Below are 25,724 nucleotides of genomic sequence, written 5' to 3' on the forward strand. Positions count from 1 at the left end.
GCTACCTTATGTGACGAAAATTCTTCCCTGTCCGTGGGGCAACGTGATGCGCTGCGTAAATTGTTGCTGACGTATTCGGATGTATTCAGCTCCGACGATTTGGATTTGGGACGCACATCCTTGCTTTCCCATCACATTGAGACGGGCGACGCTGCCCCTATTCGGTTAAATTCGCATCGGATGAGTCCAGCGGAGCGAGAACACGTTCGGGGGGCGGTGGAAGACATGTTGGCTGCGGACATTATATCGCCATCTAACAGCCCATGGGGCGCTCCTGTGGTCTTGGTTAAGAAAAAGGATGGCAATTTGAGATTTTGTGTCGATTTCCGGAAATTGAATAAGATATCGGTGGCAGATGCGTACCCCCTGCCGCGTATGGACGACTCCCTTGACGCATTGTCGGGGGCTAAGTTCTTTTCCACACTGGACCTCTCTTCGGGATTTTGGCAGCTTCCCCTTGACGAGTCCTCACGGGAGAAAACCGCATTCCGTACGCCGCAGGGGTTATTTCAATTCAACTGCCTCCCGATGGGATTGAATGCGGCCCCTGCTACGTTTCAAAGATTGATGGAGCTCGTTTTGACGGGGTTGCAGTGGGAGACGTGTCTTATATATTTGGACGATATTATTGTGTTCAGCCGCACATTTGAGGAACATTTAACGCGGCTGGAGACAGTGTTCACGAGGATGCGCTCTGCCAATTTGAAATTCAAACCAAAGAAATGCCACCTACTGCAACGGTCCGTCCGTTATTTGGGGCACATTGTGAGTGCCGAGGGGGTGTCCACGGATCCGGAAAAGACGGCGTGTGTCCGGGATTGGCCGACTCCGGCCTCTGTGGGGGATGTTCGACGGTTTTTGGGATTTGCCTCGTATTACCGAAGATTTGTGCCGGGGTTTGCGACGATTGCGAGGCCCTTGCATCTCCTTACGGGTAAAGGACGGAAATTTGTTTGGGGAGAGCCGGAAGAGGCGGCCTTTCGGAGTCTGCGCGATCTATTGGCTACGGCCCCGACATTGGATTATCCCGATTTTGATCGCCCTTTCATTCTAGATACGGACGCGAGTGACACAGGTATTGGGGCGGTATTATCACAGTCTAAAGGGGGCGTAGAGCGCGTCGTGGCGTATGGTAGCCGAGTCTTGTCGCCTGCGGAAACACGCTACTGTGTCACTCGTAGAGAACTTTTGGCGGTTGTTTTTTTCCTACGGCAATTTCGACCGTACCTTTACGGTCGTTCTTTTATTGTGCGTACGGATCATGCGGCCTTGCAATATGCACTTAAAATGGACCAGCCATCGGGACAGTGGGCACGTTGGTTGGACACGCTGCAGGAGTTTTCCTTCCAAATTCAACATCGGAAGGGAGTGCGCCATGCGAACGCTGACGCACTTTCCAGATTACCAGGGCGCGCCCCTTGTAAATGTGCGTCGGGGACGCATAGGTGTTCGCCGATTCTCAACCCCTCTCAGCCGCTCACGTTGGCCGTCGGGAAGTCGGATACTCCGATGGAACCGGGACCGACTGATGGGGTTTTGAATCTGCCGCGGTCTGTCTGGATTCGGGAACAGATGATGGACGAGTCGTTGTTGTCCATGCGGAAGCGGTCTATGAGGGACAAGGGGAGTCCGAGTTCGGCTGTGGGGCCGCGAACCGCTCTCCTAGATGGTCTGCTTATGTGGCAAGAAAGGTTCCAGGAAAGCTGGCGTGTGGTGGTACCAACGTCCTTGCGATTTGAGTTGATTAGAACTCTCCATTGTGACACACTATTGCATTTAGGGGTGCAGAAGACCTTGTTGACGTTACAACGTCATTATTTTTGGCACGGCATGGCGACAGATGTCGTAGGGCACGTGCGCGCGTGCCCTGAATGCGCCCGGCGTAAGCCGCCTAAACATCCTTACGTGCCGCCTCTCCAGTCGATTCAGGTGTCTCGAGTCAATGAATTGGTGGCACTGGACATATTGGGACCCTTCCCACCATCGGCGAGGGGAAATAAATATTTGCTGGTAGGGGTCGAGTATCTCTCCCGTTGGCCGATGGCCTGGCCGTTGCCCGATCAGTCGGCCGCGGCCATCACCGACGCCTTTTTGTTTGGGTACATTATGGACAAGGGGGCGCCTGAGAGACTCCTCACGGACCAGGGCCGAAATTTCTCTTCTAAATTATTGGCTGAAGTGTGCGCGGGCCTTGGGACTAAGAAAATACGGACATCTCCATACCATCCGCAGACGGATGGTATGGTTGAGCGGCTGAACAGGACATTGTCTGCCATGCTTTGCCATACTGTGAGTGAACAGCAATCAGATTGGGATCTGCACATCCCCGGAGTGCTTTCGGCGTACAGGATGACGCCCCATGCGGCTACAGGGTATTCGCCGTTTTACCTTATGTATGGTCGGGAAAACGTGCCTCCGGTGGATGTGCAATTGGGTACTGGGGTGAAGGGACCTCGTAAACCACTCCCTGAATACATTCAGGACACGGTTCGCCGGGTTACGGAGGCGCGGGAAAACGCCCGCGTGGCTACGGCCAAAGCCCAGGCCCGGAACGAGCGGTATGCTCGGCGGTCTGAGGGGGAGTGCCCCTGGAAGGTGGGAGACCTGGCCTGGCTCCATTGCCCGCAGGTGCGGCCGGGGACCTCTCCTAAATTGCACAAACCTTGGCATGGTCCTGTGCGCCTCATTGAGGTTCCCAATCCACAGTCGGCGCGCGTTCAGTTTGGTTCTCGCCGTTGGTTTGTTCATACGTCGCGGTTGAAACCATATGTTGCTCCCCTACGTGATGCGTCATCTCCCAATGTTGCCTTGCCGGGGTCTGTTGCTGCTGACTCTGACTCTTCCCCGCCTGCGTCCATTGATCTTGCTGGAGCGCCTGTCGTACCTGTTCCAGACAGGCCGACCGTGACACCGCGGGGGAGGAGTGGGCCTGCTCGGAGGGCGCCTGCCAAGGCTGCGGGACCTTCAAGCCCGGCGACCCTTCCGACCCCGCTGCAGGCGCATTCGCCGAATATGACCAAAACTGATTCGTCAGGGACACGAGATGTCGGTGGACTTCCAATCGCAGCAGGGGAATTACCCCCTGTCATTTCTCGTGTTCCATCGCGTCCCCGTTCTACAAGTGGGCCGCCGACCGTCCGGGACGGGCCGGCGACCCGCACTCGTTCCAAATCGCTTACGTTTCGTTGATTGTATGTTGTTATTGTTCTTGTTCTTGCTGTCGTATTTATCGCATGCTTTCGTACGTTCGTCGATGTTACTTGTGTGTTGTTCTTGTTGTTATATTGCATGCTTAGTGTCCTTTAAGGGGGAAGGTCGGTTCACCGCATTATGCTTTGGTGTTGTTCAGCCGAGGTCGGCTGGGTTTTTTCTATGGGGGAGGGTGGTGTAATGCGGGCGAAAGCGACCTCCCGGATGTGACGTCACGAGGAGGCGGAGCCAGGTGACGTGGGTGAAAGGTAGGGGGTCCTTAAGCGCGTAAACCGGAAGGAGAAGGCAGTCGGGGTGTGAATGGAAAGGTGTGGGGCCACGCGGGCGTACGAGCCGAGGGGGCACCGTCAGAAGCGGGAGCCAACCCTGGGAACAGTAGGGAGCTACTGGGAGGTGTAAAGCTGCAGATAGAGATAGGCAGTGAGGCTGTGTGTGAGGAGCAGCGGGGTGGCTGCCAGGAGTCGCAGGAGCGACGAGAAGGCGAGACAGCACGAGGCCGTGAGAGCTGCAGCAGGAACAGCCGAGGGAGCTGTGTGAGAGTACAGCAGCGGAGCTGCTGTGGGGCTGCAAGAGCGACAAGAACAGCAGCGGGGCTGCTGATGTGGACTGGAGTGACATCGGAACCAGCACAGAGAGAATAAGAGAGACAGCCGTGTGGGAACGCAGTACGGACCGAATAAAGGACACTGAGCCAGAGAACGTGGTCAAGTCTTTTATTACACCTTTACTAGCAACTGTGTCTCTAGGCAAACAATGGTACGATGCATTACTTCTTCTTGTGATTTGTAGCAGGTTATATTTCGTAGAAAATCTTAAATGCCCTTATTCTCTCAAATGTACATGTTGTAATTTCCATAACATGAAAATACTCTGTACGTGATGGGCTGTGCATCAGCTGCAGTCAGTGCATATTGAAAAATATCAAGTCAGAATTACAACCTCTCAATAATTATTCTTTTGACACTGTTGCATCGGTAATGCTTGCCAAACACCCCTGGCAACAAAAATGTGTGCCTACCATCTGCGTTTGTACCGGTTTGTTATTCCTGAAATGAACAACATTAATGACTGAAGTGTCACGTACTGTCACGGCTACAGCAGCCAGATAAATAGATGGCTTGTTCGTCTGGAGATAGCGAATACATGCTATTTTGTGTTATGTATTGTCTGCACCTAAAATGTTATTGCAATATACAAATGTAGATGCCTGTCTCTCAATTATGTTGCATTATCCTGCAATGTGCTAAGAAGTATAGTCATTGGTGATTGTCAAGTGAGTGATAAAATAAGGAACAGAAATATTATTTGTGATCATCCATTAATATAGAGGGTGGATCAGTTGCACACAATGGTAATGCACGTACCCAAGTTAGATTCCTAGCCACCACGAACATCACCAGTAAGACTGATATTTTCACATGGACAGATCGATCAACACAGTGATAGTGCTACTCTTATTTAAGCTTTCAGAATCCCATTCCCACACTGCGCTAACGTTTGTAAAATACATTATTGATGCAGGTACAGTGGTGGTGTGAGCAGGTTCGAATGCTGCGCTGTGAACCTGGCAACCTGAGTTTAATTCTACGCCATAGCTCACAACTGTGTTTAGTGATATTGGAACTCGTTGCTGGCACAAACTTCACCAATAGATGTAAAGGGCTGTAAATTTGTCATATTATTGCAATAACCTTTTTTTGCCAGTATCGAAGTGTGAAACATAAGAAGAGGTTTTCCCCTTTCTTGAGTTTTTGCAAAAGATATATATTTGGTGTTTGAAAACCTATTCTTATTATTGTAATGTTAACTGTTATATTCATTTTCAACAACCGCAAATACATCCTCCTGATTTAAATGCAGTTTCTTCAATAGCCTTGGGAGTATCCACAGCTTTAACTTAATAAGAACATTGTACTTGGGCCACAGTGCGTACACATCTTATTGGAGCATCAGTAAACAGAAATGCTTGCATAATCAGACCAAGGATATCGTTAGCCACTAATGTCTTCAGGATTTGTAAAGCACTCAGGGGAGATGGTCGTTATCCAGTCCTTAGGATACATCACAGCTGTAACTTTCACTGTAATGTTTAAACTTCTTAATAGCGGCCTGTGTTAAATAGATTTGTGAACAGGTTGTAACAAATGTATTATGCAAGAGAAATATCAAATTTTAATCGTAACATTTTAAAAGTATATCTAATGCCTTACCGTGTAATCAATCAATGGATGAAAACTGGCCAAGCTAGCAAATTATTGATGGCAATTCGTCTTTGGATATGTGCTTCGGAGTTAGTGTGATCATTTCCTTGTCAGTAAAAGTGTGGCACTAGTCCAGCTTGCAGGTGATATGCCTATTGAGAGCTAAGACAAGTGCACATTAACCTAGTCATCATTTAATTACATCCGCTGTACGGTATTCAAGACATTGTGGGTGGAGAGATATGGAACCTTAGGGGATTCAGTAAGTTCTAAAGATGGGCTATTACAGCAGCCTGTAGGATGGTATCTTCTCAGTTAGTTCTAAAGATGGGCTATTACAGCAGCATGTAGGATGGTATCTTCTCAGTTAGTTCTAAAGATGGGCTATTACAGCAGCATGTAGGATGGTGTCTTCTCAGTAAGTTCTAAAGATGGGCTATTACAGCAGCCTGTAGGATGGTATCTTCTCAGTTAGTTCTAAAGATGGGCTATTACAGCAGCATGTAGGATGGTATCTTCTCAGTAAATTCTAAAGATGGGCTATTACAGCAGCATGTAGGATGGTATCTTTTCGCCTGAGGCGATGATGCTTTGAGTTCAAGCAGAGCAGTAGTTGGGCATTTGTTGAGTTCTTGTCCACTCGATATTGGAAGCTGCCGACATATCTTCATAGTTAGGTAGAGGTAGGTGAGTTAGAGCCTTAGTTCACAAGTGTTAAAGGACATTGAATTAATTGGATATTTTTTTCAAAGGAAATTGGCTGATCGACTTCCAAACAAATCAAGGTTCCAAAAGCATGAACCATAATGAGGGTATGGAATTGCTTGCATGCAGACAACGACTTTTAAACAATGATTTTTTTTTAATGTATTTAGCATTATTCAAATAGTAACTTTCTGCAAAATAATACGAACCCATTTTACAAAAAATGTCCCTCCATGTCTTAAATGGACATTTATACCTATCTGCCAAAGTTCAATCTATGATAAAATTTGAGACGTTATTTTACATTTCTATTTCAACCTGCACATTCCTGGATTAAAACTATGGTTGGTACTTTTATACGATGTTATTGGATGTCAAGACGATGGTTAGGTCATTCTACATTCACAGCCTCATCAATAAATGGTAAAGTTTTTGGAGCAGCAGCCATGTTGCTCGTCTCACTAATATTTCGTGTACCTGGTCGATTGGGGGCCATTGATCGCCAGGCATGGTTAGGTATCAGGATCCTTCCTGTAAATTTACTTGAATGTTTGAATGTCGCAGAGTCTGATTGAATGGGCCAGCTTTGGTTCTCAATTAGACAGGCCTAGCTCAATAATACCGCTATATGTAGTGGCCATGGATTTTTCCATGTGAGGCTAAAAGTGGTGGTCAATAGTCTAATTTAAGTGATTTGTAAGTATTAGGATTAAAGCGGCACTTTTAGGCAACATTTTCTTTTTCTTTTTTGCAAAGGTAATTAGTTAAATCCTATTTAAAAATGTAATTAAAGTTTAATAAATCACTTGGGCAAATATCGTTTTTTTTCTAAACCTTTTATCAATGAGGGCTTTGCACATGTTTGCTTTGTGATGTCTTGATGAATATAAGGGGAAACATAACACATAAAAAAATATTATAGTACGTATTACAATGTTACATTCTGAAACTCACTAACCAACATTAACAGGTTAATATTGACTTTAATTTCAATAATTTGCATTTAATGTGCAGGACATTGGTGAGATCAGGTAATTGCTAAGTACACTGGGATAATCTAATTTCGAACAACATTAATGAAACACGATTGCGGGTGATTATAGCCAATGTTTTTCTGTGAGGTGCTAACCTTAATTTGGATTTATTCGCTTTTGCAAGATTGCATTTGTTTTTTTTCTTTCCTTCTTTAGCATTATTATTATAATCATGACTTTGTGCAAAACCTGTTAAAAAGCTATTCTTTCCATGCAATTCATTCACAAGGAATGTGATGAGGTGTGACCAAAAATGAACAATTATCAGACTGCACCATGAAGCATCAAAGCCATTTAAATTGCTCCCCTTTAAATGTGTTTCATTTCATTGAAGAAATACGCAAAGGGCACATTTAGCATTTAAAAGTTTCGCAAATAAGCCCGTGCTATTAATTTTATGATTCCTATTGTGTTCTTTTTTATTGTTTTAAATTCCCTGTGCTCATTCAAATTGAAAGTATGTAACTTGACCTTTGACAACCAATTAGGGTATATTGTATGAGCAATACATCTCAGCAAGTATAACAATTGCCTGTTTAGGATGTGCAAATGGTTTGATGAGAAGTGAATTAGCTCAAATTAACACATTCCTGCGGAGGGAGCTGGTAGGAACGTTGGGTTGCTCGGTCAATGGCCAGGGTCAACGGTGGCGTGGTGTATTCCGCAAATATGCCAGACTGTGAGGGCGGGCACAAGCCGGCGTGAGTGCACCACGGGGTGACCAGCCCCTCCCCACCCAGCCCCACCCAGTCACTCCCCTCCCCACCCAGCCCCTCCCCACCCAACCCCTCCCCACCCCTCCCATTTTTGGATGCACGACGGACGGACGGACACAATAATCCCCTGTGGGCTGGTGTAACAAGGAGGTTCCTACCAGTATAATGGCTGAGAAGCCTAAATATATCGTCATCATCAGCCATGATCTGTCCACCGAGCACTTGCGCAAGAGTAGATTATGTAAAGTCACGTAGGTGAAAATAAAATAAAAATGAAGACAACTAAATTTAGTTATTTTTTTTATTTTTATTTTTTATTTTCACCTACGTGACTTTACCGAAAAAACCCAAAGAGTATGGATCCTTGCAGTCACGAAAACTTCAAATCTAGAAGTAGATTATGTCATTGCTCAATCTAAACGATCGATGTGCTCTCTCGTACATGTTTTCCTCCTTTGGCTGCCACTCTGTCGTTAGCCTTGACCAGCAGCCATTGTCACTTTTAGTGACTCGTTCCTCTGTCCAAGTGCACGAGTGCTGCTTTCGATGTGTTTTACGTGTGCGTTCTTTAATCCTTGCATTCCTCTTCCTCTTGGTGTCACTACACGTGAATGCCTCGCTATGTTTCTCCGCACACTTCACCTTTTATTTTAATGTCTTGTCATGAATATACGTGTTTGTGATCCATATGTCACAGCGGAGATTTGACTTCCATTATGAAGTTCAGTTTTCTAAAAATACTTCCACCTATTATCCAACTTTTTACATCATCCTTTTGATTTCGATCCACCTTAAATATCTGTCCTAGATATACACTTTTTGATATATTTTCCAGTTGTTTCCTCCAACAATGATTATATCTTGCTTTGTGAACTTGCTGTATATTGGATTTTGTTTGTGCACGTTTATCTTGAGTCTAACCTTGCAGCATTTGTGTTAATGTTTTCAATCATTGAATGTAGCTTATTTACATTGCTTGTGACAATGGCCTTGTCTTGAGAAAATCTGACATGGCCAATATGCTCTGTATTTACGTTTGCTTCATTTCTCCATCATTTTTGGAAAATATCTTCTAATGTTGCTATGGATCACTTTGTTTTGTGCTTATCTGCTTGCTTCACTCATCTTTTGATTTGTATTTTGTCACTTTTTCATGCAATGTCAGCGTAGCAGTTAAACTTTTATTTATGTACATATATATATAAAAATGCATTGGTATGTAAGAGCTTGGATGACTGCATCAGTTTTCACTTAATCAAGTGACTTGCTATCGTCTATAAAAGCCAGGAATGATGATTCATTATTTGATATTTTTTTATCTAAAATAATATCTGATGAATAGTGTGTATGTGGAAAATGGTAGAAAAACTGTTTTTTATTGAAAATAAATTCTGCTTGATCCTGTGGTCGATTACCTTCTAAAATGCCAATCATTCGGTGTCCTTATATCTTTGTGGACCATTTATATATGTGTGATAGGAGGAGAATGGCTCTGTAATTCTTCAGCTAAGTTCTGTCTTCATTTTTTTCATATAATGATGTTTGAGGCATCATTTCTAATTTGAGCAATTTAATTTTGGTGTAAATATTCACGAAGCTTCATTGAAATATGTTATATGAATATCACAAGTGTATTACATTTTTGTACATTTCAGATAAAATACTAGTTTGAAAGTGTAACCCCACTTTCATACTTTGGATCCTAAATGAGAAAAAAGATCGATTTATTGTTAATATTTGTGCTGATGTTGCGTACGTTTTTCTCGTCGGTCACCTGACCATCCTGCACTGCTCTTTCCGTCTGACAGGTTTTATGCTGCGCGAACGAAAGGTGCTGTTACCACCTTTCACATCCGCCTCCTCTCCTTACTCCGTCTCCTCATTGTCGGCACGCGAGTCCGGCCTGGGTGGCTGTCCCCACCTCGTGGAGTCCATCCCTTGTGAGGACGCCCGCTGTCATCGCTGGCACGTAGCCGAAGTCAGCATCTGCATCCCCGGCAACACCAAGTGTGGCACTGGGACACAGTTCCAGCGAGTGGTCTGCTACGACCGGCATGGTGAGTGCACAGTGTAATCAGAACATTCTTTACGGTTGTACTTCATAATAACAATGATTTATGGCCCTTCATCAGCCTATTGTTTGATAAAGACCACCCAATGCCATGCTGGTCATGAGGCTTGTATGGCATATTCTTAGGTTTTTTTCGGTAAAGTCACGTAGGTAAAAAACATTAAAAATTTAATTAAATTAAATCAAAATCACGACGTTTCGGAGGCAACACAAGCTTCTGTCTTCAGGTGGTACCGTCACAGCCACGACAGCTGTATCAAGTAAATGAGAGATAGTTTTTTACCTACGTGACTTTACCGAGAAAACCTAAGAATATGAATCCTTGCAGTCACGAAAGCTTCAAATCTAGAATTGTATGGCATACTTCACCACACTGGTCAGTGCAGGATGGTGGCTAGGATAGTCCCAGGAGTGCTTTGGATATTACTGACTGCTGATGTGTTAGCCCGGACCAGGAATTGTGATCCGGTTGCCAGGTTCTCAAGGCACTGTGTGCCAACCACTGTGCTACTACTTTGTACGTATATATTGAGTTTCATTTTGCAACACAAGCAAGCACACTGTAAATTCCGGTGGTAGAATCCTCAACTCGAAATTTAAAAGTTACAATTTCAAATTTTGGTCAAGTGTTCACACTCAGCCCATCAGCTGTTTGTTGTCAGCTTGTAAATTCTCACTTTTGGGCATTGCTTTCCATTCCTTCCTTTGCTGGGTTGTTCCAATTCATTAGCATCCTCCAAATGCTTTGATTTGGTCTTACTGCCATCCCTGTTGCTGTCTTCCTCTGCCTTTCTATCATTTGTACAAGGTCAATGAAATCAGTAGTACTCTGTGGAAAGTCAACAGGGGTTGTCCTATAGAGAAGCTGTCCCCAGCCATAGGAATTATGGGGGCTCAATAGCGAGTTCACTGTTTTATTTCAAAACAAACCCCACATATAACGTATGTAGCATACGTAACTTGTACCATGAAGTGGCATACATTTTAAAAATGTAATATATTATAATGCTAGTTGAGAAAAAAAAACAATGTGTTCGCTTAGGAAATACATTTAAAGATTATTAGCATTCTATAAAAGCCATCTATACAAAAGTCTCATCAATAAATATTAAAAAAAGAACATGTTTCATATATTATTTATAGATGTCGTGTAATTAGTTGATAATGTAGCATACATACTTTGAGCTGTCCATTTATGGCTATGCTCTTGTTCTTCTTACATTATTTTATGAAAATTACTTGAAATTGCTGTCAATAGCCTTGGCAAAAGCAAATGTCAACTGACTTATAATCTGTATTTGTCTGCGAACTTCATGTAGTCTCAATTTGGTGGGTCCTCTTGGTACATGTTTTGAAAACGTTTTTCTTCTAAAATGAAGCCTCTGTGAAAGCTTCGAAGGAATGAAAATGAACGTCAGAAAATGATTGAAAAATTGTGCAAAGAACACTGGAGATCATTATGTGAATAGAAAAAAACTTAACCATTGCAGGGACAACACATGAATATAGCAGAAAAAATATATATGGCCATAAATAAAGGTGGATGAAAATGCAATTATGAACAAAAAAAGGTGATCAAGAACTTGATTTATGTGATTTTGAAAATCTTAACTTGATCATCGAAATCAGCATTGTGATGTGACCAAAGAATACGTTTTCTGCAAGTGCAAATTGTCACCTATGACATATGTATGCACCACTGGCAAGAACATATAATTAGTTCCATTTCAGAATGGATCTCGTGGAATTCTTAGATTTACAATCCTTAGTTTGTAAAAGATTACAGCGGAATAGGTGGAGCATAAAGTAAGCTAGAGCACAAGATATTAAATAAAACAATAATGAACAATATACCCCAGGTCCCTCCACGTGATGTCTCCTGAGTTTATGGAAGATTTTCAATGATAGTTTTCTGATGGCCTGCTCACACCAATGAGTTTGCCAATAGCCACACTATTAAATTGCCACCTTAGCATTATATTTTGAACAATATTGATCGTAGCAAGAGACATTTTTGGCTGACGATACTGAATGCAAATATACTCAGGAGCTCGCAGAAAAAAGACACGGAATTTTAAGGGTTGCTTAACTTGTAAATCCGGAGTTTCTATTGCATGAGATGGAGCATTCGTTTTTGAATTAACTCCGACATTGCTCTTTTCCTTGACCTGTGCCTTTTCCGTTTCTACCTATGAAGTACAATTTTCATCGGAACTGTGCTTACGAAGCGATTCGTCACCATTTGTTTTTCCAATTAACACTGGCAGCTCAGGGGTGAGAATAGTGCTATGGTTAACGTGCGGTGATGTTAAGTGGATGAATATGGCTTACTTTTAGAGAAAGGTGCCTGACCCCCCTCAATGCGTATAAAGGAACATGCATTTCTTCATTGGCTCCATTTATCCCTCAGACTATTTTCATTAGAGACTACCTGTGTTAATAAAATGCTAAAAAAAGAAAAATGTCGAAGGATATAAGCAGGGAAAAGGCTTTTGGTAATTCAAAAATTTTCATTAAATGGAACATGTTGAAGATTTGCAAAATAATATGCTTGCAATCATAACAATGAAGAACAGACGATACGACAGCAATAATGCAGTCAAACATGACCTCGGAGTGGCCTCATTATGCACAAATACGTTAATGTGTAAGGGGAGCAAAAATTGTACAACGGTAGTGTGCATTTTTGTAGAATGTAACATTTTCTGTTTCTATTCTTGCGTACCATGGCAATATGTTCGAGAGCTAAATGCCAATGTCAATGGCTGCGAGCCATGAGAGGGCTTCAGGAAGATTACCACGTTTGGCTATGTACGGTGCAAAAGGAGTTCTACATGCATTCATACAGGAGAGAGTTTGGACAGTTTTTCGATTACTCCTTTGAGGGAGCACAGACTAAAGTGGTTTGCTACATGGTCCATAGTTTAGGTTGCATGGCCACAATCACACTGTGGCTTGTCGTTAATTGCCGATTCATGAAGGAGATGTGCATCTTCTGATGATGTGGTTGATGGTTACACCACTGTTTTCAAGGAGGAAATGTCAAAGCTAAAAGGTTCGATGACTGGGTCTCGAATGAGATGTTTATTCTGGATATCCGAGTTGTTCCACTGTTCACCAGCATTCTTCCGGATCTGGGTGAGATTCTATGATGGTAACAGCACAACCTCATGAGGGGGATCAGGACTTGAGTCAGCAGCGAGCTACATTGTTGAGGTCTTGGTTGATGGGGTAGGTCATCGTTGGCAAAAACATGTGTAAACTCATTTGCAGCTTGGTGGCATATTATTCACCGGAACAGGGAGCCAGGTTTTTGGTGTCGGTTTCAATGTTCCGGTTATGATGCACATTGCGTTATTTAATTGTGTACCTAGCAATTTTGTGCATGAACTCCCGGACCAGGCTGGAGTGCATTGAGTTGATGAGTGTGAGGGCGGCAGTTGGTAGCATATCAGCTGAGGCTCCCCAGGTCCTTCCTGCAAGTTTCTGCAGCAGGGTAATTCTTTATTTGGTCTTTTCACAGATTTGTTTTATGTGGGGCTGTGGAAGGTCAGGCGTCTATCCATGATAACCCCTAAATATCTTGGAGTGGGGTCATAGTGCACTGTGCTACCATCAAGGGTGTACATCTGCTGCATGATTGTTGAGGTGGAAAGCGCTTTTGGTGGTTTTGGAAGGACTTGGTCGGAGTCTCCAGCGATGGAAATATGCATCCAATGAAGTTAACAGTCTAAGTAAATATACAGATACAATTATTTAGATATTGATTTTTTTTTTACTTTCGGTGCTTTATAAATGTAACGAATTTTTATTATGAAGAAACGGGGCGACGCAGCAATATTCGTATTATTTTAGAGCATAAACAGTACATTGTTATGCACCATTCATCTTATTAGTAAATGCATGGACATGTCACAATACGATATAAAAAATGCATAGTTTCGTATATGAATAACAGAACAATCATTGCTTCATTTTCTTTATCAAGATGAAAATATATTACACATTGCTGACCTGAAGGCTCGTGATGTGATTGGCAAATTCATTCCACAACCTGCTGTCTCAATTCTTTTCCCATCAATTATTCTAAACTTAATAGCATTTTAACAAATATTTCCATAATGTCGGGTTCAAAAACAAAGGCCAGGCAATTGCCTTTGGATTTGTTTTAAACATTCCGGATCGAGATGCAGCTGTATATGAACATGCAGTCTCTCCCAAAGAGAGCAGTTGAGTTCAGGGAAACATCTGTGCCTATAATATTCCTTTTAAAGTACATAACTGAATACAATCTTGAGTAGCTGCGTGCCATTTCTGTGTTACATAATGTAATGCAGTAACACCTGTAAATGTTATTAAGTCTGGATTATAAGTGTCGTGAAAATGTGTTTTCGAATTAAACTCATGGGGTTGTGCATATTGTAAAATCATTGGTATATTTTATTACATAACTGAATTATGGTGGATTATGTTTTATTAAAAAAAAGTTCAGTTGCCTCAGGTTTACATTACAATGTAATAATGTAACATTGGCTCCTGGGGAAGCTAGTATCACAGTTTACTTCTATGCTTTATTTACGTATTTATCGAGATCTTTTCCCTATTTTTGCAGCGCTATCGTTTTTTGTTCTGTATTGTTTGCTGTTGTAATTTGCTGACCTGCCCCAACTGGACGTCTGTGAAAAAGAGCTTCATCACATTCCTCCAGTCCAACTAAATAAAGATTCTGAAAAACACATTAATTTTACTGCAGTAAAATGACCGTGCATTGTTAGCGGATAGAAATTGTCTTTTTTGTATTCTTTTGAGATGACTTTGATTTTGTTTCTGTAAACATTGTCTTTTTGGCTTCTAGAAATACAATTTGGTTGGATGATGACAGTGGACTTGCACATTTGGCTTGGGTACAGGTTACGAATTTGAATGTTTGTCTTGTGATTTCCAAGTCCAGATGCCCTACTTTATACTTAAAGGATGTGGCTTAAACATTTTATAAAGACATTGCAAGCACGTTTTTATAATATTAAACAAGAATCACAACTGTAACGTTAACAATTGGCAAACTAACATTTGGGCAAAACAAGCATTGGTTACAGAAGGGAATGCATACCCGATGGAAGATGACTAAAAAAAGATTCAAAGCAAATCTAAGGATGTGCTCAATATATGGTCGTATTTCATAAAATCTGATTGCAGTTGAGGAAGTTCATTGTGCATGTTGCGAAGGGATACAGCACCTGGAGTGGGCGTGAGTCACGGCTGTGTAGCCAAGCCAGATTAAAATGTTCTGAAGTAAATGGATCTCGGAGCCACGCGGTGGGGTGGCAGATTGCCTGCAGACTATGCAGACCCCTAAAATATGACGTTGGTTTGCCAGTGGTTGACTGAAATGGCTGGTGGTTGCCTTGAGAGCTGAGATCGGCATATTGTCATTTTGAGAGATATTGCCATTTTGAGAGATATTGCCATTTTGAGAGATATTGCCATTTTGAGAGCTATTGTCATATTGTCACCTGAGACATCCGCATATTGCAACTGAAGCTGGAGAAGCGGGGTGCAAGTTGTGAGCATAAAAAAACGATCTATCGCGCTGTTTATATTATTTTAGTTATGTTTGTATCTGATATTGTGAAACATATCTAGGCAATTTTCTAGTGCAGTCGTTCGATATTTTATTTGTACTGATCAGAATAATCTAGGCTAAACAAATTGTTCATAATGAAATAATTCAGGTGAAAGAAAGCTGAGATTGTTTATATAATGATAAACAATACATACATTATAGCCCTTTGTCAATCCACTGATGCGTGAAGGCATCCCCATGCCATGTTGGTCATGGGGTCGTTAGACCTGACTTGAGCACACTGGTCAGAGTGAGTTGATGATGAGCGCGTGAGATCAGAACCAGGTCAGATGTTCCTAAATTCAATCTCAAACTTTTAATATTGATCACTTTTTTTTTACATCAACAAAACATATTTACTTTGTTCTCTGGACCTAAAGTGAATTGTCAACATCGTGATTTGTCAATACTTTTCCGAGCTTGCCACAAAATGTAATTGTAACGATGTCATCGTATTAATAAAGCGGACGGCACAATGCACAGGGCCACATTTGAGCCATGTTTCCCACAGGCACAGAGCAACCGCTCTAATAAAATGTTGTATTCGTCTTCCAGCCAGCAACCTCGCATTGGGCATCCATCTCCGTGGCATCTTCCCGGTTTGCAGACCCCTTGAGTAAACAACAACAAATGTGCCGTACATGTTAACTCAGAATCAGTGTCCAAAGGTGAGTATTGATTCCAGACTGTTGCGGTGTATTCACAGTAGCTGTGTTCCGATTATTATTGTTATTTTCAGAGTAGTAAGTAAACTCAAAATATAGACCACTGCATTTTGATTTTACAATTAACATCACAGTACGTTGAAGATATTAGAGAAATAAAAACAAAGCTGTTCGTTTTCTAAATTCATTCAAAATCTTAATTATATTTGCATATTTTAGTTTTCTTTAAATACTCTATTGAGATGTATTTTGCCCATGACACGATATGATACAGCACGGACATATGTTAACGGTTACTTTATAAACGTTATCATGTACAGATAGAAAGCCAAGTGTGTTTGCATAAAATATAATTCACAATTTGTATGTTGATTAGCAACCTAAACTTCATGCATAAGCAGTGATTGTAGAAGTAAATATACATTACAAGGAAGTACATTTAATTGCTAATTATTTAAAAAAAATATGCGTTAGCGAAAGCAGAGGTTTTTGTTGCCTTCTAGCAGGATGCTTTGTTTATGTTAATGTACTGATTCCTCTATGGGAATACATTGTTATAAGTTTTATCCACTTTGGGTAATTACAGTTTTACACATGCTCGACTATTATGGTAATTGTTGTCATTGCAAAAACTATATTTACATTTAGCAATACATTCAATGCAGAATTTAATATATATCAATATTATACTGGTAGCAACCTCCTGGTTACACCAGCCCACAAGGGATTATTGTGTCCGTCGTGCAGGGAGGGGCTGGTTGGGGAGGGGCTGGGTGGGGAGTGGAGGGTGGGGAGGGGCTGGGTGGGGAGGATGGTGCTGGGTGCGGAGGGTGGGGAGGGGCTGGGTGGGGAGGGTGGGGAGGGGCTGGGTGGGGAGGGTGGGGCTGGGTGGGGGGTTGGAGGGGTGGGGCTGGGTAGGGAGGGGCTGGTCACCCCCTGGTGCCCTTATAAAACTCAACGTTTAACCTACTCACACCGGCTTGTGCCCACCCTCACAGTCGGGCATATTTGCGGAATACACCACGCCGCCGTTGACCCTGGCCATTGACCGAGCAACCCAACGTTCCTACCAGCTCCCTCCGCAGGAATGTGTTTTAAGACTGAAGCAGGAGGATTTCGCCACGATTCTGGCTATCCGCCTGATAATGCTCGTTGTAATTACAGGTAAAACTTCGTACTCAAATTGTAAATGTTGTGAGTTTTCTCTCCAACACATCGGTGTGCTGAACTAGTAACGAATTGGCACGTTTTGTTTACGTGACAACCCTTACTTATTGCTGACCTAGTTGACTGTGTATTAACAGTGACACAAACACTGCGACACAATCACTGACCATATTCAAAAAACCCCATCAATCTCTATAAATTCTGAAGACACGAACCGTCGAAACTGTCTGGTGCAAATGTTTTCATAATTGACATTTTTAAGGCCCATTTCATCCATAGATCCCAATGCGAGGCGCCATTGTTAACTGCTTACCTGGCACAACTTCTTGCCGACGGTAGATGCACCAATACCAACACACCAATCAGAACAGCTTGACAAAGTCGGGTTTACTGCATCATCTGTCCACTCTGTGGGCAGCCGCAATGATATTGGAAAGTCTGGTAAACACCCGGGCAGCAGGTGTAGCCAACATCTCAAGTCAGCTCACCATGGGGAACGCGTGTGATGGTTTATCACTACACAAGTGGTGACCACAGTCCCGTTGACATGTCTAAGCATGGTCCTTGCGTGGTAAAGTGTAACCAAGCTAGGAATACCCAACCGGGAATGCCAAGCTAGGCAATAAAGGTAACACACTTTACTCTTGGAATCCTCGTTAACCCAACAGGATTAACAGATGACAAATCCTCGTGAAAAGCTAACTCAGTTTATAAAAACAAACGCGATATTTTTATTGGCTTGTAAAAATAATATCGGCCTCTAGAGTATTCTTGCTCCAATATACATTTTAATATAGTGTACACGCTATATACATATTTATGTACAAGTGTATTTGCTCATGAAAAAATATATATTCAAGTTAAATGTTAGATGGTAGACTTGATGAAACTAGAGGCAACATTTAAACATCCTGGTTTTAATTGTGTTGCTTTGATCTTGTCCTGCCTGTACTATGATGTCCATATGATTTTTAGAGAAATAGTCGAACTCCTCTTATCGTTGATCATTATAACTAGTAATTGATGTCCATGGAATGAATATAGAACATGGTTCAGTACTGCAGCTGTTATTTACAATACAGTAAGAGCTGGATACCACCGAATTATATAGGTACAATTGTGATGTTTGCAACACACCCTTCAATTACCCAACTCCTGACATTAGCACTGCTGGCATTGTTACCAAGGGCGTGCTTATATCCAGCATCTACTACAATAGCCAACAGGTTTAATTGTTGGAATAAAATGTAGTGGCTACAAACAACATCAACCACTTCATTCATCATCATTCTAATAATCGTCATCGTCCCACAACTATTGTATTAATGGCACGATCTGTGAAGTCTTCTTGTACTGTATCCGCACCTGCGATTAGCACGGTTGGCTACGTACGGTGAGAAAGAAGTCGTACGTAGACGTATCCCATCAGTCGGAAACAGTACGCTGTTCATCTCTCGACCATCGGTTGACCTCCCCTGAGTGCCTGCCTCAATGCTCAGCAGCAGTGCCTGGTGTTGATAACGCGGGCAAACATTTACCACTGCTATCATCACCAAGCCATCGGCAGTGGTGACAGTAACTACGGTAGTGACAAAGGCAGTCATGACAATCATCTTTAAGCATCGTTCTTATCAGAGTCATACGCATCATCATCATCACCTGTATTTTCTGTGGATCAACACAAAGGTGAATGATAAAGGTGCAGCCCTGAAATTACTCGTTCATGCCACTGCTGGAAAGACCCTCCATTGGCGGGAGCTCAAGAGGAGTTCTCTAGAAATCAGAATAATAATAAGATTAATTGAACACATCAACATCAACGGCCTTCATATTATCCAAGGATCCTGCTGATAATAAGAGAAGTTAGTCTCAATTCATAATTGCTTCTTCTTATCGCAATGATTTTAAGACCAGTCTGCAGATTGAATCACAGAATGACCAGATCCTGTGGGAATTAGGAGTCATAGATAACCGGTTACAGATTATTCTTTGGGTCTTTCGGTAAAGTCACGTAGATAGGTTAAAAGAAAATAACAAAAAAAAACTACGACGTTTCGATCACAACTCAAGCGTTCGTCATCTGCCTGACTTTACCGAAAGACCCAAATAATATGAATTCCTGCAGTCACGAAAGCTTTAAGTCGGTTACAGATTATTGAAATGTCACTCTGTACATGTGTTTTTCAGACACACACATTTTAGATCCTCTAGAAAACCAGAATAACAATAACAGAATTGTTTCAGAAAGTACTACAGAGGTGATTTGCTTGGCATACCAATTGGTTTAAGAGTATCATTCTACTGCTGATCGTAATCCATATAACCAGCTTTTTCCACTCGTGCGGTTCTGAAAATCTCTCACATATCTTAATTTAAAGAAACATGTTGATACATATTTGAGTGTTGTTTTAATACTAAATGTTTAATGGGGACAAAACTCTCCACATGAATGCCAAACTATTCATATGCCAACATTCTTCAAGGCATTTAACTTATCATGGTATTAAGTGTGATCTCCAACTGTTTCTCAAGTGATACATCTCCCCTTTCTCTGCTCTAAAAAGGGTAATTATCTAAAAAGTAGTCTATTATGTGGGTACATGTACAATACATTGCTTATTTTATAAGGTTGTATTTCATTTAATTACGCCGATTTAAAAAAATGCAATACCTTTGGAATTATGCATGTGCTATAATCTCTGGAAGGAAAAAGCGTATGTCCTATTACGCAGTACACAACTGCATGCCCAGCAACACACACACATTACGTTTACACCAAACAAGCGTGATGATTGAACAGTTGCCCGCGTTGCTTCTGCACAGCTGAATATACGTTTGAGTAATGTAATGCATACAGTTAAAACATAATTGAACTGCACTTGTCATGTTAACTATATATTGCATTGAATTAAAATGTTTTCATCTACATTTTTGGATGCTTAAACATTTTCAATATCATCGTTTGACAAACGTACCTGTTAATTCTCTGTTTGGCTTCGTTCCACATATTTGAACAATTATTTTGTGATGGGAAGTATTCATGTGCGACAGTGCGGACATCGTAAACACGACAGATCTGTATCTTTAACACGTACGTGGGATGCAGAGCATGCGCGTGCGCGCATACACGCAAACACACACAGCCACAACACGAAATCTATGTTTAATTGAACAACTGCTTAAAAACTACATTATCTCACAACATCAAACTGCAGAGCAGCATAAAGCCTCGTCAGTAAGATTTGACATCTCAAACTTACATGTGGTTGACAGGCTATGTATATGCATCAAGCTTGTGACCACGTTTAATTTACAGCCTCCGTTGTTGGTGCACAGTTGCACACCACCGAGTTGGCTTTTCGGTCAGCACGACAGGTGTGGCTCTCACAATAAAAATGCAACGCGGCGCCATGAAGCAGATGTTGAGCGACCTGTTGCTTGCGGGATGCTGTGAGTAGGGCGAGAAGGGGCAACTGACAATCCTGAGACAGCGAAGGATGAGGTGGCATTTTTGTGCACTTTTCTAATCAGTTTGTTCAACAATGCAAATGGACTTTACGATGAAGCACTCTGCCTACAGTGGAGGCATTAGGAGATTGGAAGGTTGGTTTACAAGTTGCGCTTCGTAACAAACGAGATGTCCAGTATAATTAGGGCATTAATAAAAAAAAATCCTATTTACTCAAATGAGTACATATGCACGCATTTAATTATTTATGAAATATGACTGTGCTCCTGCTCTGCAGAACGCCGTGGGTTCATGTCGGGTGGAAAAAAAACCCCGAAAACTAATTGGCTACGGTGCCTTTTTCTCATTGCCATTTGATGAAATGAATTTGGCTCACTATTTAATAAATTGTTTGCCCAGCAGTTAAACACATTATAAAATGTATAGACGAAAATGCCATGAGCTATGCACGACTCTTTGCTCGAGTTTTAGGTAATAATCCACATTTTCTTCAATTCCAAAGTAAAAAAACAGAAAGGAGGAAACTAATTTCCCTCCTGCTCAGCTCGTAAACATAATTTTTTTGGGGCAAGATGAATTTTGCAAACAAAATATCCACAAGGGCATCTTGACATCACCTCTCTCTTCACTTCTATGGCAGGCTATGTGTATGAGGCTGCCGAATTTAAAATGCATTTCCTTTTGACGCAAATGCCATTTTTCTCCATAAAAGATTCCACTTAATACTCAATATTTCATTTGTATGTTGTTAGCATCAAGAAAAAAAGAGGATCATAAGCCCAATGGGCATTACATGCCTCTTTTAGCCACATCAACACAGTTGCAAACTGGTAAACGTCTGCTATGCTTTACATCATAAGAGCGATCTTAAAAGTGACCTATTAAGATAATATAGCCATCAAGACGAAAGTGTACACCGTAAGTTGTTAATTTTAGTGTGCTGTGTTTCACAGCGTCATGTTTGGCAACGCTCTTTTACAATAACCCATCTTTGACTACCCTGGTGAATCTATGTTCCACACATTTGATGATATACCCACTACAATGTTTCAGTAAATCATTCGTGTCGAAGTGTGTCTATATGCTGCTATTTTTTCCGCATTAAAAAAAAACAATAATTGTGGTACGTCCCTCAGGGTATACAGTGTATGTTTTAGTTTTAAGTTTATGTGTATTAGTTTAGGACAAATGTTGCAAAATACAGTGTCGAACAATTGAGAAAAGAGTATCTTTAATGAAATCTCAAAAGAGAAGAATGCAAAAGCTTGAGTGTCTACCAGTTACATGGCGTTCCGCTTACTCAAATGTGCCCTTGCAATGGGCAAAAAATCCAATTACATTATTTTGATTGTTCTCTGAAGGCAACACCTAAAATAACTTTCCTCGTAATTTGTGTTCTTGATTCGACAGCTGCTCACCTGCATTTTTTGCAAGCAAACATCATAGCCACTGCTGAGATGACAAAACAAAAATCCTCAGGGAAAATAGAAAATAGACCTTTTTCCCTCTGTAAGTGCTTCTCCACAAGTACTTTATCGTGAAATCTGTCCTCTCACAAGGCATGAATATTTTACAAGGCAGGCGGTTTTTGTACATTTTTAAACATTATTTTCACTTCGCGTCTTATCATTCCATTTTAAATATTGTAAATGATTAGCAACTGGTTTTTGTTTTACATAGACATGCCATTTTATGTGGCAAAGAGTCTCTCGTTAGACTGTACTTCACTTGTGCCTGTGTTACATTCTTTGCAAATATTTTACATGTACAACAACTTAATTACATTACCTTACTTCGAAAAAATGTTATGATATGTAGCTCACGCTCACATTAGATTCTCAAGTGTTTTTGTATGATTGTGGCAGGTCGATACGTTCACAAATATCAGTTGCAATGGAGATGTAGTATAGCGAGAATTATCAGGTGTGATATAAAGAGTACATTTTACAAGTTTGTAAGGTGTTTTCTATGCATTAATTTGCAAGTATTTATTGCATTCAGCCCCATGTGTTGGTATCGTTTTGTCTTAAGAAGTTGTGTAAAGTGCACACATATATAGTTTCCTTAATGGTTAAATAAAATGACTGGGTTGTTGCATTTGTAACATGTTTTATTAAGAAATGAAAGTTGGTGTGAAACATTCCTGAACACATTTAAATACTCATGTAGAATCTATACACAAATTTTTGATATTTCAGTCAACTGAACTAAAGCCATGGCTTCAACTATTAAATCAAGTTTAAACATATATTCAAATATGTTTAAACTTGAAAGCTTCAAATCTAGAATTAAACATATATTCATTTCCAATTTACGCCAAAATGTAACAGATACTATGGTTATGTGTTATTGGCCTACCTGGAATGGGTGGTACATTGAAGAAACTCTCTGGGGAAACATTAAAGTGAATATTATTTTTTACAATTTGATTTGATCTTAACAAATATGGCTCAATGCCTTGGGGGTCTTCATACACTGTGTCAGGATACTGAGCCAGCCCACCCTTGCAGTCCCAGGTTTAAGCCCTGGGGCATCAAAGTGAAAAATGAATGCTGCCACCTCTGCCCAGAAGGGGTTTCAAGTGATGTCAGCGCAGTCGGCAATGATTGCAACAACAAAACCTCTACAAATTTAAGATGCAAGTGCTTCAATGTGCGTCTTCTCAGAGAGTGCTAAATAGGCATGTGCTCAGCATGGGAATTAATAGCATGCATGTACTCATGTCAGAATCTAAGTGCGTTGATCAAGTGACTGCGTTAGAACTGAATGTCCTTTTTCATATTTTACCTGCCATGGTATAGGGCTTGCGGATGCACATTGAGGCGTTACAATTTCATTTTCAATCAATTGGTATGTATATAGCACATTGTTAATTGGGGGGAAAAACCGCGTGAATTATATTAAAATAATGAATATAAGTATGGAAAAAAGTCTTCCAAATCATTTTCAAGGAGAAAGTCATTTCTGAAATGTTAATGCCGAATAAAAGTGGTCTGTCTGGGCAGCCATGCAGTGTTGAAGGTGTGGAGTGTGACCCACACATTAGTATTGGCCAAGCATCTTTGAGAAGAGCTACTGCCTCTGGGCAGCTTCATTACTCTTCCACTTGTGCACAGGGATGTCTGAGTCTAATATATGGCCGAAGGGAATGCTCTTTACGGTCTGACATCATCCCTGTAATGGGAGAAAAGCTTTTTTTTTTACCTTGTCACCAATGTCATGAACGTAAACATATCGAACTCGTATATTGATATAGATGTAAGCCTTAGTATCACCTTTCCAGATAATTTATTTTAAAACTTTGCTCAAATGGTATTTTGTTTTTGTTACTTGTCCTGTTCAGACAAATATATATATTTCAACCTGGAACACCAATGACCGACAGTTTAGCAGACGTACATGGTACTAAAAATCAACTGAAATACTTCCTGCGTGTGTTCTGAAATGCCATTCAAATGCCATTGAAGTAACCTTCAATGGCATTTGGATGTTAACGTGCCCTGAAGCAGGCCCCACGAACTCGGCTCTGCAGAATCCCGGGTGCATGTCTTGTCTTCTTACATTGTTATTGAATTCCATGTTGCCCAGCACTGGAAGCATCCGTTCCTGTCTTAATACGTGCTTTTATCATTATAACTTCGACCCCCCTCTTGGCCATGTTACATCGCATTTAGTTGCACTTCAATTTGTATGTATTATATATATATATTTTTAGACTTAATTAGCTGTTCCAAATATATATGTATATTCTTAAATGTACTATTACACAGCATTTGAATGCAGTTGGTTTTGCATTTTTAATGTGGCACTACCGTTCAAACAACTTCCAGAAATCCATTTATCCTTGAAACAACTTTATTTGATATACAATATTATTCACCAGTTACAGCTGTCTTGCTATTATGTAATGTTACAAAGCGTTGTTATACACTACCAATACAGCTCATTGTATACAAAACAGCACTGTAATTTAAATAAACGAAGAGAATTTGAATTGCAATTACATGCACTGAATTGCAAACTTTGTGTTGATCACACTCACAAGACAACTTGGGAACTATGTATATTTTCATCTGCCTTAACCTTTAAAAAAATATTTTTTGCCAAAAGCTGAACTCAGGCCTTTTGCTTGCATGCTCTCACTGCATCCAATTTATATTCCACCCACTCTGCTTCCTCCCGCATGCTATCTTAAACCTTGCCTGTTCGTAAAACTGGCTTGGAAAGAGACATTGCCCGAAAGCCTGGACCCTGAGCCAGATCTAAATTCCAATTTTGGAAGGCCTAGTGATGGCCAAGTGAAGCCTGGATTTTAGCAGGGTGGGGAGGTGGCTGCGTTTGACATGTATGGAATTGATGGGAAATAGTCAGTGGCAGTGCTTGCATTACCGGAATCATGCTTTACAATTTCGGATAAATCCATACTGTGGCTCTATTGTCCTGCCTTGTAATATGTAAAATTCAAATCAGAGGGTAGTGATGGATATGCATATTTTAGAGGTATTGAATTACTTATTTAGGTTACCTTTCATCTACTTTATTTATCTGTAGAATATCTCCCAATCTGTACTCAACGTAGCTAATTATATATATATACAGCTCAATATTACACTTAATGAGAACAAATTGTCATCTATGTTGCATTTTAATGATGAATAAATTATTAAAAGGCCACTAAATCTATGCAAATTGCATGTAAATATAGCTTTTTCTTTGCCATATCGTGATCCAGACACAAATAGTCTTGGCCCGAATAGACATTTAATCACATCCGCAAAATAAATTAAAGCAATTCTAGTCCTCTATAATTACTGTGGAGTCTTAAGGGACATCTTAGAAAGTATATACGGTACATTTTGATAT

General features: G+C 41.1%; 1 protein-coding gene across 1 annotated transcript in view; it reads left to right on the forward strand.

The window, feature by feature from the left end:
- THSD7A (thrombospondin type 1 domain containing 7A) overlaps positions 1-25,724 on the forward strand; it is a 337,784-nt gene that overhangs the window by 189,986 nt on the left and 122,074 nt on the right. The window contains 1 exon segment of the mRNA XM_078860548.1: positions 9,675-9,923. Within this exon segment, the coding sequence (XP_078716674.1) occupies positions 9,675-9,923 (249 nt within the window).

The sequence above is a fragment of the Lampetra fluviatilis genome, chromosome 10 (assembly GCF_964198595.1).
Source record: "Lampetra fluviatilis chromosome 10, kcLamFluv1.1, whole genome shotgun sequence".
NCBI classification, from domain to species: domain Eukaryota; kingdom Metazoa; phylum Chordata; class Hyperoartia; order Petromyzontiformes; family Petromyzontidae; genus Lampetra; species Lampetra fluviatilis.